This window comes from Oncorhynchus clarkii, chromosome 7 (assembly GCF_045791955.1).
Source record: "Oncorhynchus clarkii lewisi isolate Uvic-CL-2024 chromosome 7, UVic_Ocla_1.0, whole genome shotgun sequence".
Classification (NCBI taxonomy): Eukaryota; Metazoa; Chordata; class Actinopteri; order Salmoniformes; family Salmonidae; genus Oncorhynchus; species Oncorhynchus clarkii.
In genome coordinates, this window is record NC_092153.1 from 9,176,252 (window position 1) to 9,192,024 (window position 15,773).

General features: G+C 45.9%; 1 protein-coding gene across 2 annotated transcripts in view; it reads right to left on the bottom strand.

The window, feature by feature from the left end:
• The window catches only part of LOC139412849 (glypican 6a), a 601,441-nt gene that overhangs the window by 413,364 nt on the left and 172,304 nt on the right, over positions 1-15,773 (bottom strand). For both annotated transcript variants that reach the window (XM_071159596.1, XM_071159595.1), the window contains exon 3: positions 14,434-14,825. In XM_071159596.1, the coding sequence (XP_071015697.1) occupies positions 14,434-14,825 (392 nt within the window). The remainder of the gene's footprint in view (positions 1-14,433; positions 14,826-15,773) is intronic.

Genomic DNA, 15,773 nt, shown 5'->3' on the forward strand with positions numbered 1-15,773 from the left:
TCAGTTACCCCTATATCTCTATACCTCAGTTACCCCTATATCTCTATACCTCAGTTACCCCTATATCTCCAGCCCTCAGTTACCCCTATATCTCCAGACCTCAGTTACCCCTATATCTCTATACCCCAGTTACCCCTACATCTCTATACCTCTGTTACCCCTATATCTCCAGACCACAGTTACCCCTATATCTCTATACCTCAGTTACCCCTATATCTCCAGCCCTCAGTTACCCCTATATCTCCAGACCTCAGTTACCCCTATATCTCTATACCTCAGTTACCCCTATATCTCTATACCTCAGTTACCCCTATATCTCCAGCCCTCAGTTACCCCTATATCTCCAGACCTCAGTTACCCCTATATCTCTAGACCTCAGTTACCCCTATACCCCAGTTACCCCTATATCTATATACCCCAGTTACCCCTATATCTCTAGACCTCAGTTACCCCTATATCTCTATACCTCAGTTACCCCTATATCTCTATACCTCTGTTACCCCTATATCTCTATACCTCAGTTACCCCTATATCTCTATACCTCAGTTACCCCTATATCCCTGTTACCCCTATATCTCTATACCTCAGTTACCCCTATATCTCTATACCTCAGTTACCCCTATATCCCTGTTACCCCTATATCTCTATACCTCAGTTACCCCTATATCTCTATACCTCTGTTTCCCCTATATCTCTAGACCTCAGTTACCCCTATATCTCTATACCCCAGTTACCCCTATATCTCCAGACCTCAGTTACCCCTATATCTCTATACCTCTGTTACCCCTATATCTCTATACCTCAGTTACCCCTATATCTCTATACCCCAGTTACCCCTATATCTCTATACCTCAGTTACCCCTATATCTCTATACCCCAGTTACCCCTATATCTCTATACCCCAGTTACCCCTATATCTTTATACCTCAGTTACCCATATATCTTTATACCTCAGTTACCCCTATATCTCTAGACCTCAGTTACCCCTATATCTCTATACCTCAGTTACCCCTATACCCCAGTTACCCCTATATCTATATACCCCAGTTACCCCTATATCTTTATACCTCAGTTACCCCTATATCTCTAGACCTCAGTTACCCCTATACCTCAGTTACCCCTATATCTTTATACCTCAGTTACCCCTATATCTCTACACCTCAGTTACCCCTATGTATCTAGACCCCAGTTACCCCTATATCTCTATACCCCAGTTACCCCTATATCTCTATACCTCTGTTACCCCTATATCTCTAGACCCCAGTTACCCCTATATCTCCAGAACCCAGTTACCCCTATATACTGTATCTAGACCTCAGTTACATCTATATCTCTATACCTCTGTTGCCCCTATATCTCTATTCCCCAGTTACCCCTATATCTCTATATCCCAGTTACCCCTATATCTCTATACCCCAGTTACCCCTATATCTCTATACCTCAGTTACCCCTATATCTCTATACCTCAGTTACCCCTATATCTCTATACCTCTGTTGCCCCTATATCTCTAGACCTCAGTTACCCCTATATCTCTATACCCCAGTTACCCCTATATCTCCAGACCTCAGTTACCCCTATATGTCTATACCCCAGTTACCCCTATATCTCTAGACCTCAGTTACCCCTATATCTCCAGACCCCAGTTACCCCTATATCTCTATACCTCAGTTACCCCTATATCTCTATACCTCAGATACCCCTATATCTCTATACCCCAGTTACCCCTATATCTCTACACCTCAGTTACCCCTATATATCTAGACCCCAGTTACCCCTATATCTCTAGACCTCAGTTACCCCTATATCTCTAGACCCCAGTTACCCCTATATCTCTAGACCCCAGTTACCCCTATATCTCTATACCTCAGTTACCCCTATATCTCTATACCTCAGTTACCCCTATATCTCTATACCTCAGTTACCCCTATATCTCTATACCTCAGTTACCCCTATATCTCTATACCTCAGTTACCCCTATATCTCTATACCTCTGTTGCCCCTATATCTCTAGACCTCAGTTACCCCTATATCTCTATACCCCAGTTACCCCTATATCTCCAGACCTCAGTTACCCCTATATCTCTATACCCCAGTTACCCCTATATCTCCAGACCCCAGTTACCCATATATCTCTATACCTCAGTTACCCCTATATCTCTATACCTCAGTTACCCCTATATCTCTATACCCCAGTTACCCCTATATCTCTACACCTCAGTTACCCCTATATATCTAGACCCCAGTTACCCCTATATCTCTAGACCTCAGTTACCCCTATATCTCTAGACCCCAGTTACCCCTATATCTCTAGACCCCAGTTACCCCTATATCTCCAGACCCCAGTTACCCCTATATCTCCAGACCCCAGTTACCCCTATATCTCTAGACCTCAACAGAGAAAAGGTCAGGCTGTAATCAACAGAGTAAAGGTCAGGGATGTGGTGTTGGGGGAAAGGCTACAACACTAGAATGAAATTAAATACTTGGTCCAACAAAACGTCTGCCAACCACACCCTCCATCTCTCTCTCCCTCCCTCTATCTCTCTACCCCCTGTCCCTCTCCCTCTATCTCTCTACCCCCTGTCCCTCTCCCTCCATCTCTCTACCCCCTGTCCCTCTCCCTCCCTCCATCTCTCTACCCCCTGTCCCTCTCCCTCCATCTCTCTACCCCCTGTCCCTCTCCCTCCCTCAATCTCTCTACCCCCTGTCCCTCTCCCTCCATCTCTCTACCCCCTGTCCCTCTGCCTCCATCTCTCTACCCCTGTCCCTCTCCCTCCATCTCTCTACCCCCTGTCCCTCTCCCTCCCTCCATCTCTCTACCCCCTGTCCCTCTCCCTCCATCTCTCTAACCCCTGTCCCTCTCCCTCCCCCATCTCTCTACCCCCTGTACCTCTCCCTCCCTCCATCTCTCTACCCTCTCTCCCTCTCCCTCCCTCCATCTCTCTACCCCCTGTCCCTCTCCCTCCCTCCAATCTCTCTACCCCCTGTCCCTCTCCCTCCCTCCAATCTCTCTACCCCCTGTCCCTCTCCTTCCCTCCAATCTCTCTACCCCCTGTCCCTCTCCCTCCCTCCAATCTCTCTACCCCCTGTCCCTCTCCCTCCCTCCAATCTCTCTACCCCCTGTCCCTCTCCCTCCCTCCATCTCTCTACCCCCTGTCCCTCTCCCTCCCTCCAATCTCTCTACCTCCTGTCCCTCTCCCTCCCTCTCTCTACCCCCTGTCCCTCCCTCTCCCTCATCTCTCTACCCCCTGTCCCTCTCCCTCCATCTCTCTACCCCCTGTCCCTCTCCCTCCATCTCTCTACCCCCTGTCCCTCTCTCTACCCTCCATCTCTCTCTCCCTCCCTCCATCTCTCTACCCCCTGTCCCTCTCCCTCCCTCCATCTCTCTACCCCCTGTCCCTCTCGCTGCATCTCTCTACCCCCTGTCCCTCTCTCTACCCTCCATCTCTCTCTCCCTCCCTCCATCTCTCTACCCCCTGTCCCTCTCTCTACCCTCCATCTCTCTCTCCCTCCCTCCATCTCTCTACCCCTTGTCCCTCTCCCTCCCTCCATCTCTCTACCCCCTGTCCCTCTCCCTCCCTCCATCTCTCTACCCCCTGTCCCTCTCCCTCCCTCCATCTCTCTACCCCCTGTCCCTCTCCCTCCCTCCAATCTCTCTACCTCCTGTCCCTCTCGCTCCGTCTCTCTACCCCCTGTCCCTCTCCCTCCATCTCTCTACCCCCTGTCCCTTTCCCTCCCTCTCTCTACCCCCTGTCCATCTCCCTCCCTCCATCTCTCTACCCCCTGTCCCTCTCCCTCCATCTCTCTACCCTCTCTCGCTCTCCCTCCATCTCTCTACCCCCTGTCCCTCACCCTCCCTCCATCTCTCTACCCCTGTCCCTCTCCCTCCATCTCTCTACCCTCTTTCCCTCTCCCTCCATCTCTCTACCCCCTGTCCCTCTCCCTCCCTCCATCTCTCTACCCCCTGTCCCTCTCTCTCCCTCCATCTCTCTACCCCCTGTCCCTCTCCCTCCCTCCATCTCTCTACCCTCTGTCCCTCTCCCTCCCTCCATCTCTCTACCCCCTGTCCCTCTCCTCCCTCCATATCTCTACCCCCTGTCCCTCTCCCTCCCTCCATCTCTCTACCCCCTGTCTCTCTCCCTCCGTCTCTCTCCCTCTATCTCTCTCCCTCTATCTCTCTCCATCCATCTCTCTACCCCTTGTCTCTGTCCCTCTATCTCTCTCCATCCATCTCTCTACCCCCTGTCTCTCTCCCTCCGTCTCTCTCCCTCTATCTCTCTCCATCCATCTCTCTACCCCCTGTCCCTCTCCCTCCGTCTCTCTCCCTCTATCTATCTCTCTCCATCCATCTCTCTACCCTTTGTCTCTCTCCCTCCATCTCTCTCCATCCATCTCTCTACCCCCTGTCCCTCTCCCTCCGTCTCTCTCCCTCTATCTCTCTCCCTCTATCTCTCTCCATCCATCTATCTACCCCCTGTCCCTCTCCCTCCGTCTCTCTCCCTCTATCTCTCTCCCTCTATCTCTCTCCATCCATCTCTCTCCCTCTATCTCTCTCCATCCATCTCTCTACCCCCTGTCCCTCTCCCTCCGTCTCTCTCCCTCTATCTCTCTCCATCCATCTCTCTACCCCCTGTCCCTCTCCCTCCGTCTCTCTCCCTCTATCTCTCTCCCTCTATCTCTCTCCATCCATCTCTCTACCCCCTGTCCCTCTCCCTCCGTCTCTCTCCCTCTATCTCTCTCCGCTCAGAGGACCAATGGAGGTGATACAGCAGCATTGTATCATTGTCAGACCGCAGCGTCTTTAAGCCCCTCTCCTCTCAGGGGCCAGAGGAAACACCCTCATTTACATAAACTAAAGACTAAACCAATTGTCCTAATCATTAGTAACGATTGTTGGGGGTCAACAAACGAAGGCAAGTGAGTGGAAAAGCACAAGCAACACGTGATGTGTTAGTGGAATCTCTTTCAAACTGTCGTGTAACGCAACACATCATCTCTCTTCAGCACCATTACGTTATATAAGATGAATGTGGATGTCAGTGAAAACAGGGCTTATATAACTGTTGTAAGTAAAAAGCCAAAGAGGTTTAACCGGGAGATTTCACCACTAAGCCATGTAGCCTAGTGCTATTCATATTATTTCTCATTAAAGGTTGGTATTTATGATCTGATAAACAGATTTATTTTTCTTATAGCAAAGTATTAGCTGACAAAACAACATATAAACGGTGATTCAAAAATCTGTATGTTTGTTTTCTATATTTTCTCGTCTATAATTCCTGATTAAACATGTCACTTCAAAACGGTAGATTTTGGTGCGGCAGGTCACCTAGTGGTTAGAGCGGTGGGCCAGAGATGGTGCGGCAGGTCACCTAGTGGTTAGAGCGGTGGGCCAGAGATGGTGCGGCAGGTCACCTAGTGGTTAGAGCGGTGGGCCAGAGATGGTGCGGCAGGTCGCCTAGTGGTTAGAGCGGTGGGCCAGAGATGGTGCGGCAGGTCGCCTAGTGGTTAGAGCGGTGGGCCAGAGATGGTGCGGCAGGTCGCCTAGTGGTTAGAGCGGTGGGCCAGAGATGGTGCGGCAGGTCGCCTAGTGGTTAGAGCGGTGGGCCAGAGATGGTGCGGCAGGTCGCCTAGTGGTTAGAGCGGTGGGCCAGAGATGGTGCGGCAGGTCACCTAGTGGTTAGAGCGGTGGGCCAGAGATGGTGCGGCAGGTCGCCTAGTGGTTAGAGCGGTGGGCCAGAGATGGTGCGGCAGGTCACCTAGTGGTTAGAGCGGTGGGCCAGAGATGGTGCGGCAGGTCACCTAGTGGTTAGAGCGGTGGGCCAGAGATGGTGCAGCAGGTCGCCAAGTGGTTAGAGCGGTGGGCCAGAGATGGTGCGGCAGGTCACCTAGTGGTTAGAGCGGTGGGCCAGAGATGGTGCGGCAGGTCACCTAGTGGTTAGAGCGGTGGGCCAGAGATGGTGCGGCAGGTCACCTAGTGGTTAGAGCGGTGGGCCAGAGATGGTGCGGCAGGTCACCTAGTGGTTAGAGCGGTGGGCCAGAGATGGTGCGGCAGGTCACCTAGTGGTTAGAGCGGTGGGCCAGAGACCGAAAGGTTGCTGGATCGAATCCCCGAGCTGACAAGGTCGTTCTGCCCCTGAACAAGGCAGTTAACCCACTGGTTAACCCACTGGTTAACCTGGTAGACCGTCATTGTAAATAATCATTTGTTCTTAACTGTCTTGTTAAATAAAGTTTAAATTAAGGTAAAATAAAACATTTCTGTTCTATGTGCTGTATGTCTATGTGCTGTATGTCTATGTGCTGTATGTCTATGTGCTGTATGTCTAGGTGCTGTATGTCTATGTGCTGTATGTCTAGGTGCTGTATGTCTATGTGCTGTATGTCTATGCCTCCGGTAATTCATGTTCCGTTTAAGCATCTTTTGCTTTCGGTTTTGTACACCAGCTTCAAACAGCTGAAAATACAATATTTTGGGTTATGGCTAATATATTTATATTCTATATTTTCACAGCGGTTTTAGATGGTACAATGATTCTAACTACACTACACTCGCTTGTTTTGTCCCATAAACTGAAAAGAGGTGAACTATTAGAGTTTTACAACCGGGGAAACGGAGGAGTGATTTCTGCATAGTGTCTCTAGCAGACCGTTTCATTCAGAGAGATGGTTTAATCTTCACACAACATCAACTATAAGACAACACTGCTCAGAGAGGACCAAGGGGAACTAGGTAATAATCATTGTCAAGATGTTGACTTCTTCTTTTTGATGAGACTTCTATATAGTTCAATAGGCAGGACAATAAAGGAGAATAACAGAAGCAGGGCATTGTAAAGGAGAATAACAGAAGCAGGGCATTGTAAAGGAGAATAACAGAAGCAGGGCATTGTAAAGGAGAATAACAGAAGCAGGGCATTGTAAAGGAGAATAACAGAAGCAGGGCATTGTAAAGGAGAATAACAGAAGCAGGGCATTGTAAAGGAGAATAACAGAAGAAGGGCATTGTAAAGGAGAATAACAGAAGCAGGGCATTGTAAAGGAGAATAACAGAAGCAGGGCATTGTAAAGGAGAATAACAGAAGCAGGGCATTGTAACGACAAGCACATTTCACACTGCTGGTCCTTCAGACTATTGATTTTCACACTAGTGGCCTTCAACACCATACATCCTATACAACAACACAGGTCTGGGACCATGCAGCCGTTAAGCAGGGCTCATACAGACATTGACGAGGCAAATTCGAGGACTTTCAGGGACATTTTCAACCACTTAATTGTTATTTTCAAGGACCTCAGTGTTATACATTTGTTTGATTTATATACTGGACAGATAGATCCTAATATAGAACATGTAAAATGTCAAAAAGTATTAAATTACCACTTCAAATGATGTTTTAGGCCTTGCTATTGATATTCAGAGGACTATTACATTATGACATGTGTTTTAGGCCTTGCTATTGATATTCAGAGGACTATTACATTATGACATGTGTTTTAGGCCTTGCTATTGATATTCAGAGGACTATTACATTATGACATGTGTTTTAGGCCTTGCTATTGATATTCAGAGGACTATTACATTATGACATGTGTTTTAGGCCTTGCTATTGATATTCAGAGGACTATTACATTATGACATGTGTTTTAGGCCTTGCTATTGATATTCAGAGGACTATTACATTATGACATGTGTTTTAGGCCTTGCTATTGATATTCATAGGACTATTACATTATGACATGTGTTTTAGGCCTTGCTATTGATATTCAGAGGATTATTACATTATGACATGTGTTTTAGGCCTTGCTATTGATATTCAGAGGACTATTACATTATAACATGTGTTTTAGGCCTTGCTGTTGATATTCAGAGGACTATTACATTATGACATGTGTTTTAGGCCTTGCTGTTGATATTCAGAGGACTATTACATTATGACATGTGTTTTAGGCCTTGCTATTGATATTCAGAGGACTATTACATTATGACATGTGTTTTAGGCCTTGCTATTGATATTCAGAGGATTATTGCATTATGACATGTGTTTTAGGCCTTGCTATTGATATTCAGAGGATTATTACATTATGACATGTGTTTTAGGCCTTGCTATTGATATTCAGAGGACTATTACATTATGACATGTGTTTTAGGCCTTGCTATTGATATTCAGAGGACTATTACATTATGGCATGTGTTTTAGGCCTTGCTATTGATATTCAGAGGACTATTACATTATGACATGTGTTTTAGGCCTTGCTATCGATATTCAGAGGACTATTACATTATGACATGTGTTTTAGGCCTTGCTATTGATATTCAGAGGACTATTACATTATGACATGTGTTTTAGGCCTTGCTATTGATATTCAGAGGACTATTACATTATGACATGTGTTTTAGGCCTTGCTATTGATATTCAGAGGACTATTACATTATAACATGTGTTTTAGGCCTTGCTATTGATATTCAGAGGACTATTACATTATGACATGTGTTTTAGGCCTTGCTATTGATATTCAGAGGATTATTACATTATGACATGTGTTTTAGGCCTTGCTATTGATATTCAGAGGATTATTACATTATGACATGTGTTTTAGGCCTTGCTATTGATATTCAGAGGACTATTACATTATGACATGTGTTTTAGGCCTTGCTATTGATATTCAGAGGACTATTACATTATGACATGTGTTTTAGGCCTTGCTATTGATATTCAGAGGATTATTACATTATGACATGTGTTTTAGGCCTTGCTATTGATATTCAGAGGACTATTACATTATGACATGTGTTTTAGGCCTTGCTATTGATATTCAGAGGACTATTACATTATGACATGTGTTTTAGGCCTTGCTATTGATATTCAGAGGACTATTACATTATGACATGTGTTTTAGTCCTTGCTATTGATATTCAGAGGACTATTACATTATGACATGTGTTTTAGGCCTTGCTATTGATATTCAGAGGACTATTACATTATGACATGTGTTTTAGGCCTTGCTATTGATATTCAGAGGACTATTACATTATGACATGTGTTTTAGGCCTTGCTATTGATATTCAGAGGACTATTACATTATAACATGTGTTTTGGGCCTTGCTATTGATATTCAGAGGACTATTACATTATGACATGTGTTTTAGGCCTTGCTGTTGATATTCAGAGGACTATTACATTATGACATGTGTTTTAGGCCTTGCTATTGATATTCAGAGGACTATTACATTATGACATGTGTTTTAGGCCTTGCTATTGATATTCAGAGGACTATTACATTATGACATGTGTTTTAGGCCTTGCTATTGATATTCAGAGGACTATTACATTATGACATGTGTTTTAGGCCTTGCTATTGATATTCAGAGGACTATTACATTATGACATGTGTTTTAGGCCTTGCTATTGATATTCAGAGGATTATTACATTATGACATGTGTTTTAGGCCTTGCTATTGATATTCAGAGGACTATTACATTATGACATGTGTTTTAGGCCTTGCTATTGATATTCAGAGGATTATTACATTATGACATGTGTTTTAGGCCTTGCTATTGATATTCAGAGGACTATTACATTATGACATGTGTTTTAGGCCTTGCTATTGATATTCAGAGGACTATTACATTATGACATGTGTTTTAGGCCTTGCTATTGATATTCAGAGGACTATTACATTATGACATGTGTTTTAGGCCTTGCTGTTGATATTCAGAGGACTATTACATTATGACATGTGTTTTAGGCCTTGCTGTTGATATTCAGAGGACTATTACATTATGACATGTGTTTTAGGCCTTGCTATTGATATTCAGAGGACTATTACATTACGACATGTGTTTTAGGCCTTGCTATTGATATTCAGAGGACTATTACATTATGACATGTGTTTTAGGCCTTGCTATTGATATTCAGAGGACTATTACATTATGACATGTGTTTTAGGCCTTGCTATTGATATTCAGAGGACTATTACATTATGACATGTGTTTTAGGCCTTGCTATTGATATTCAGAGGACTATTACATTATGACATGTGTTTTAGGCCTTGCTATTGATATTCAGAGGACTATTACATTATGACATGTGTTTTAGGCCTTGCTATTGATATTCAGAGGACTATTACATTATGACATGTGTTTTAGGCCTTGCTATTGATATTCAGATGATTATTTCATTGTCACATGTGTGAGAATAGCACTAATCTCTCCATGAATAGCGGTAGCACTAATCTCTCCATGAATAGCGGTAGCACTAATCTCTCCATGAATAGCGGTAGCACTAATCTCTCCATGAATAGCGGTAGCACTAGTCTCTCCATGAATAGCGGTAGCACTAATCTCACCATGAATAGCGGTAGCACTAATCTCTCCATGAATAGCGGTAGCACTAATCTCTCCATGAATAGCGGTAGCACTAATCTCTCCATGAATAGCGGTGGCACTAATCTCTCCATGAATAGCGGTAGCACTAATCTCTCCATGAATAGCGGTAGCACTAATCTCACCATGAATAGCGGTAGCACTAATCTCTCCATGAATAGCGGTAGCACTAATCTCTCCATGAATAGCGGTAGCACTAATCTCTCCATGAATAGCGGTAGCACTAATCTCTCCATGAATAGCGGTAGCACTAATCTCTCCATGAATAGCGGTAGCACTAATCTCTCCATGAATAGCGGTAGCACTAATCTCTCCATGAATAGCGGTAGCACTAATCTCTCCATGAATAGCGGTAGCACTAATCTCCATGAATAGCGGTAGCACTAATCTCTCCATGAATAGCGGTAGCACTAATCTCTCCATGAATAACGGTAGCACTAATCTCTCCATGAATAGCGTTTTTTTTTTAAAACGGAGGGCCAAGTTGAAACCGACGTTAGATGCTGTCGTCATAGTAACCGCACAGTGTTTTATTTATTAAACGGAAGGCCAAGTTGAAACCGACGTTAGATGCTGTCGTCTTAGTAACCGCACAGTGTTTTATTTATTAAACGGAAGGCCAAGTTGAAACCGACGTTAGATGATGTCGTCATAGTAACCGCACAGTGTTTTTTTATTACCACAGTTCACTTGAAGCAGCGGGAAACAGAACGAAAGTGGCCACCTGTGACCCCTCCCACTCTGTCTGCCGAATTCATTCTCTTTGCTCTTGTTTTCCTTATTAGGATGTCGGTGGGCGGGGCTGGGAGGGTCGTCAGCGACATGGACACACCTGGGCTGGGTGTGTCCCGGGATAAATACACCTCTTCCCCCAGTCATTGAGGAGACTCTCTCCATGCAGACACACCTGGGCTGGGTGTGTCCCGGGATAAATACACCTCTTCCCCCAGTCATTGAGGAGACTCTCTCCATGCAGACACACCTGGGCTGGGTGTGTCCCGGGATAAATACACCTCTTCCCCCAGTCATTGAGGAGACTCTCTCCATGCAGACACACCTGGGCAGGGTGTGTCCCGGGATAAATACACCTCTTCCCCCAGTCATTGAGGAGACTCTCTCCATGCAGACACACCTGGGCTGGGTGTGTCCCGGGATAAATACACCTCTTCCCCCAGTCATTGAGGAGACTCTCTCCATGCAGACACACCTGGGCTGGGTGTGTCCCGGGATAAATACACCTCTTCCCCCAGTCATTGAGGAGACTCTCCATGCAGACACACCTGGGCAGGGTGTGTCCCGGGATAAATACACCTCTTCCCCCAGTCATTGAGGAGACTCTCCATGCAGACACACCTGGGCAGGGTGTGTCCCGGGATAAATACACCTCTTCCCCCAGTCATTGAGGAGACTCTCTCCATGCAGACACACCTGGGCTGGGTGTGTCCCGGGATAAATACACCTCTTCCCCCAGTCATTGAGGAGACTCTCCATGCAGACACACCTGGGCTGGGTGTGTCCCGGGATAAATACACCTCTTCCCCCAGTCATTGAGGAGACTCTCTCCATGCAGACACACCTGGGCTGGGTGTGTCCCGGGATAAATACACCTCTTCCCCCAGTCATTGAGGAGACTCTCTCCATGCAGACACACCTGGGCAGGGTGTGTCCCGGGATAAATACACCTCTTCCCCCAGTCATTGAGGAGACTCTCTCCATGCAGACACTGATTTTAGTTGTGGCTTTTTTTGTGGCTGTTTTTGTTGGTTTGCATTGGCACCTTTCAACACCCCTCATTGTCACATTTATGCAGGCAACCCACTTACACTACTGACTACTGACTACACAAATTACATTTAGTTTACTTCAGTTAATAAATATATTTTGTTGTTCCTTACCTCCACATTGTCTCCCTTTATGTTACTTTGAGCCGGTTCGCGACGCCACCGTCTCACAACAAACGGATTTAAAATAAAGGAAATAACATCAGATATTCAGCTACAACAAGGACTTGTCCCTAAACGGAGGAAACGTCTGATTTCCCAGGTAAACCAGGTATTCATACACCATCACAACCAGGTAAACCAGGTATTCATACACCATCACAACCAGGTAAACCAGGTATTCATACACCATCACAACCAGGTAAACCAGGTATTCATACACCATCACAACCAGGTAAACCAGGTATTCATACACCATCACAACCAGGTAAACCAGGTATTCATGCACCATCACAACCAGGTAAACCAGGTATTCATACACCATCACAACCAGGTAAACCAGGTATTCATACACCATCACAACCAGGTAAACCAGGTATTCATACACCATCACAACCAGGTAAACCAGGTATTCATACACCATCACAACCAGGTAAACCAGGTATTCATGCACCATCACAACCAGGTAAACCAGGTATTCATACACCATCAAAACCAGGTAAACCAGGTATTCATACATCATCACAACCAGGTAAACCAGGTATTCATACACCATCACAACCAGGTAAACCAGGTATTCATGCACCATCACAACCAGGTAAATCTGTTGAGCTCCAAATTCAACCACTTCAAGCCCCCTTGAACCTATTCCAGGAGACGACTTGAATCTGTTGAGCTCCAAATTCAACGACTTCAAGCCCCCTTGTAATTGTATAACATTGCAAGTGTAACACGGAAACCAAAATGGATACGTCATGTCATTACCAGGTCATGTTGTGAGGAAGCCATGTGATTGGTTGTCATTATATCCAGAGGAATTAATAGGAAGAAAAAGCATTGTCTGTTGAGTAATAGTCTATCCTAAACAATGGTGCACAGTAGACTCACTCGGTGGACCAATCTGAGGCACAATGAAGTCACTACCTTGATGCTTTCTCTGTTAAATCTAACGAGACCCTGCTGTAACTCAAGCAGACAACAACAGATCAACATCAATTCACTGGGGATATCAGCTCCAACGCGGCTCTTCACCGGCATAACGAATGATACAACAACATAGTCTGGACATTCCTCACAGACACCTTTTCCATCACTTGGGCTGTTGTTGTCATTACATACACCATCACAACCAGCTGTTGTTGTCATTCCATACACCATCACAACCAGCTGTTGTTGTCATTCCATACACCATCACAACCAGCTGTTGTTGTCATTCCATACACCCTCACAACCAGCTGTTGTTGTCCTTCCATACACCATCACAACCAGCTGTTGTTGTCATTCCATACACCATCACAACCAGCTGTTGTTGTCATTCCATACACCATCACAACCAGCTGTTGTTGTCATTCCATACACCATCACAACCAGCTGTTGTTGTCATGCATTCCATTAAGAGATCAGCAGCTGAGCCCCAGGCATAGCCAGTCAGCCCCATGCATTCCATTAAGAGATCAGCAGCTGAGCCCCAGGCATAGCCAGTCTGCCCCATGCATTCCATTAAGAGATCAGCAGCTGAGCCCCAGGCATAGCCAGTCAGCCCCATGCATTCCATTAGGAGATCATCAGCTGAGCCTCAGGCATTGTGGAGTACACCCCCAGAGCCAGACAGAACAGGTGAGAGGTTACCAGATGGTCCTCTAGGTCACTGCTTCCCAAACTGGGTGCTTTCTACTTCCTCTTCATAGTTGTAATAGTAGAATGCACAAGGTGCAATTTTGGAAATTGGGTAGTGCATTATCAGAGTTAGAGTTAGGGTCAGAGTTAGGGTCAGAGTTAGGGTCTGGGTCAGAGCTAGGGTCAGGGTCAAAGTTACGGTCAGAGTTAGGATCTGGGTCAGAGTTAGGGTCAGAGTTAGGATCTGGGTCAGAGTTAGGGTCAGAGTTAATGTCAGGGTCAGAGTTAGGGTCAGGGTTAGGGTCTGGGTCAGAGTTAGGGTCAGAGTTAGGGTCTGGGTCAGAGTTAGGGTCAGAGTTAGGGTCTGGGTCAGAGTTAGGGTCTGGGTCAGAGTTAGGGTCAGATTTAGGGTCAGGGTCAGAGTCAGGGTCAGAGTTAGGGTCAGGGTCAGGATTCGGGTGAGAAGACCATAAACTGAGTAACGTACCTTAGCCACCCTGTTAGCCACCTCCCTGCCCACCATGAGGCCCTGGACGAAGGTCCTTGCAGCGATGAAGGCCCTCGTAACCTGTGCCTTTAGTTTCCGGGGTACGTCACCGAAAGGCTTCAGCTGGTCAGTGTATTTACTGACGCACTCCAAGTAGTCGTCGGTGAAGTGGTACTGAGAGTTCAGCAGCTGAAACATCCTCTCTAGCAGACGGGACCAGAAGTCATTCAGCATCTCCTCCAGGTTGACGTTCCCCCCAGTGTAGTAACGCTTCAGCTCCGTGAACAGGTCCTGGAACAGCTCACTGTTCTGCATGTACAGCTTCCCGTAGGTCCGCGTGAACATGTTATTCAGGGATTTCTCACTGTTGTCGAGGAGCTCCAGGAAAAACTCTGTAAGAAGGGATAGGGGAGAGAAAGAGGAGGAACGATTCAGAGGTGAAGAGATGGAACGTTGACTTTGCATACAGAAGCTCAGCATTGTGTCTATGGAATGTCATTTATTGTATTGTATTGTATGCAAGGCCATGTCTAAGCGCTTGTCTATTTTGTCAACAGCTTCTGACAAAGAGACCAGATTTTCTATAGAGCTGCTCCAGTCTCAATGCAATCTCAAATCACCATGCTGGGATTTTCAAAGACTGCCTTTCATTCACGAGTTTATTCAAATACTATTCTATACAGGTACTTCAGAGTACAACAGCAAAATCAAAAGCAAGATGAAACATAAAGCCCGAGGTCTTGGTTTTATTCTTCGTATTTCTGAGTTTGGATGGACACTATTTATTTCTCCAAAGAGTAGAGAGATGGATAATCCACTAAACAACAAGACACTCTCCACTCTCCCCAGCTGGACTGGGGGTCACTGGATCCTTTAACTAACAAGACACTCTCCACTCTCCACATCTGGCCTGGGGGTCACTGGATCCTTTAACTAACAAGACACTCTCCACTCTCCACAGCTGGACTGGGGGTCACTGGATCCTTTAACTAACAAGACACTCTCCCCAGCTGGACTGGGGGTCACTGGATCCTTTAAGTAACAAGACACTCTCCACTCTCCACAGCTGGACTGGGGGTCACTGGATCCTTTAACTAACAAGACACTCTCCACATCTGGACTAGGGGTCACTGGATCCTTTAACTAACAAGACACTCTCCACTCTCCCCATCTGGCCTGGGGGTCACTGGATCCTTTAACTAACAAGACACTCTCCACAGCTGGACTGGGGGTCACTGGATCCTTTAACTAAAAAGACACTCTCCACTCTCCACAGCTGGCCTGGGGGTCACTGGATCCTTTAACTAACAAGACACTCTCCACAGCTGGACTGGGGGTCA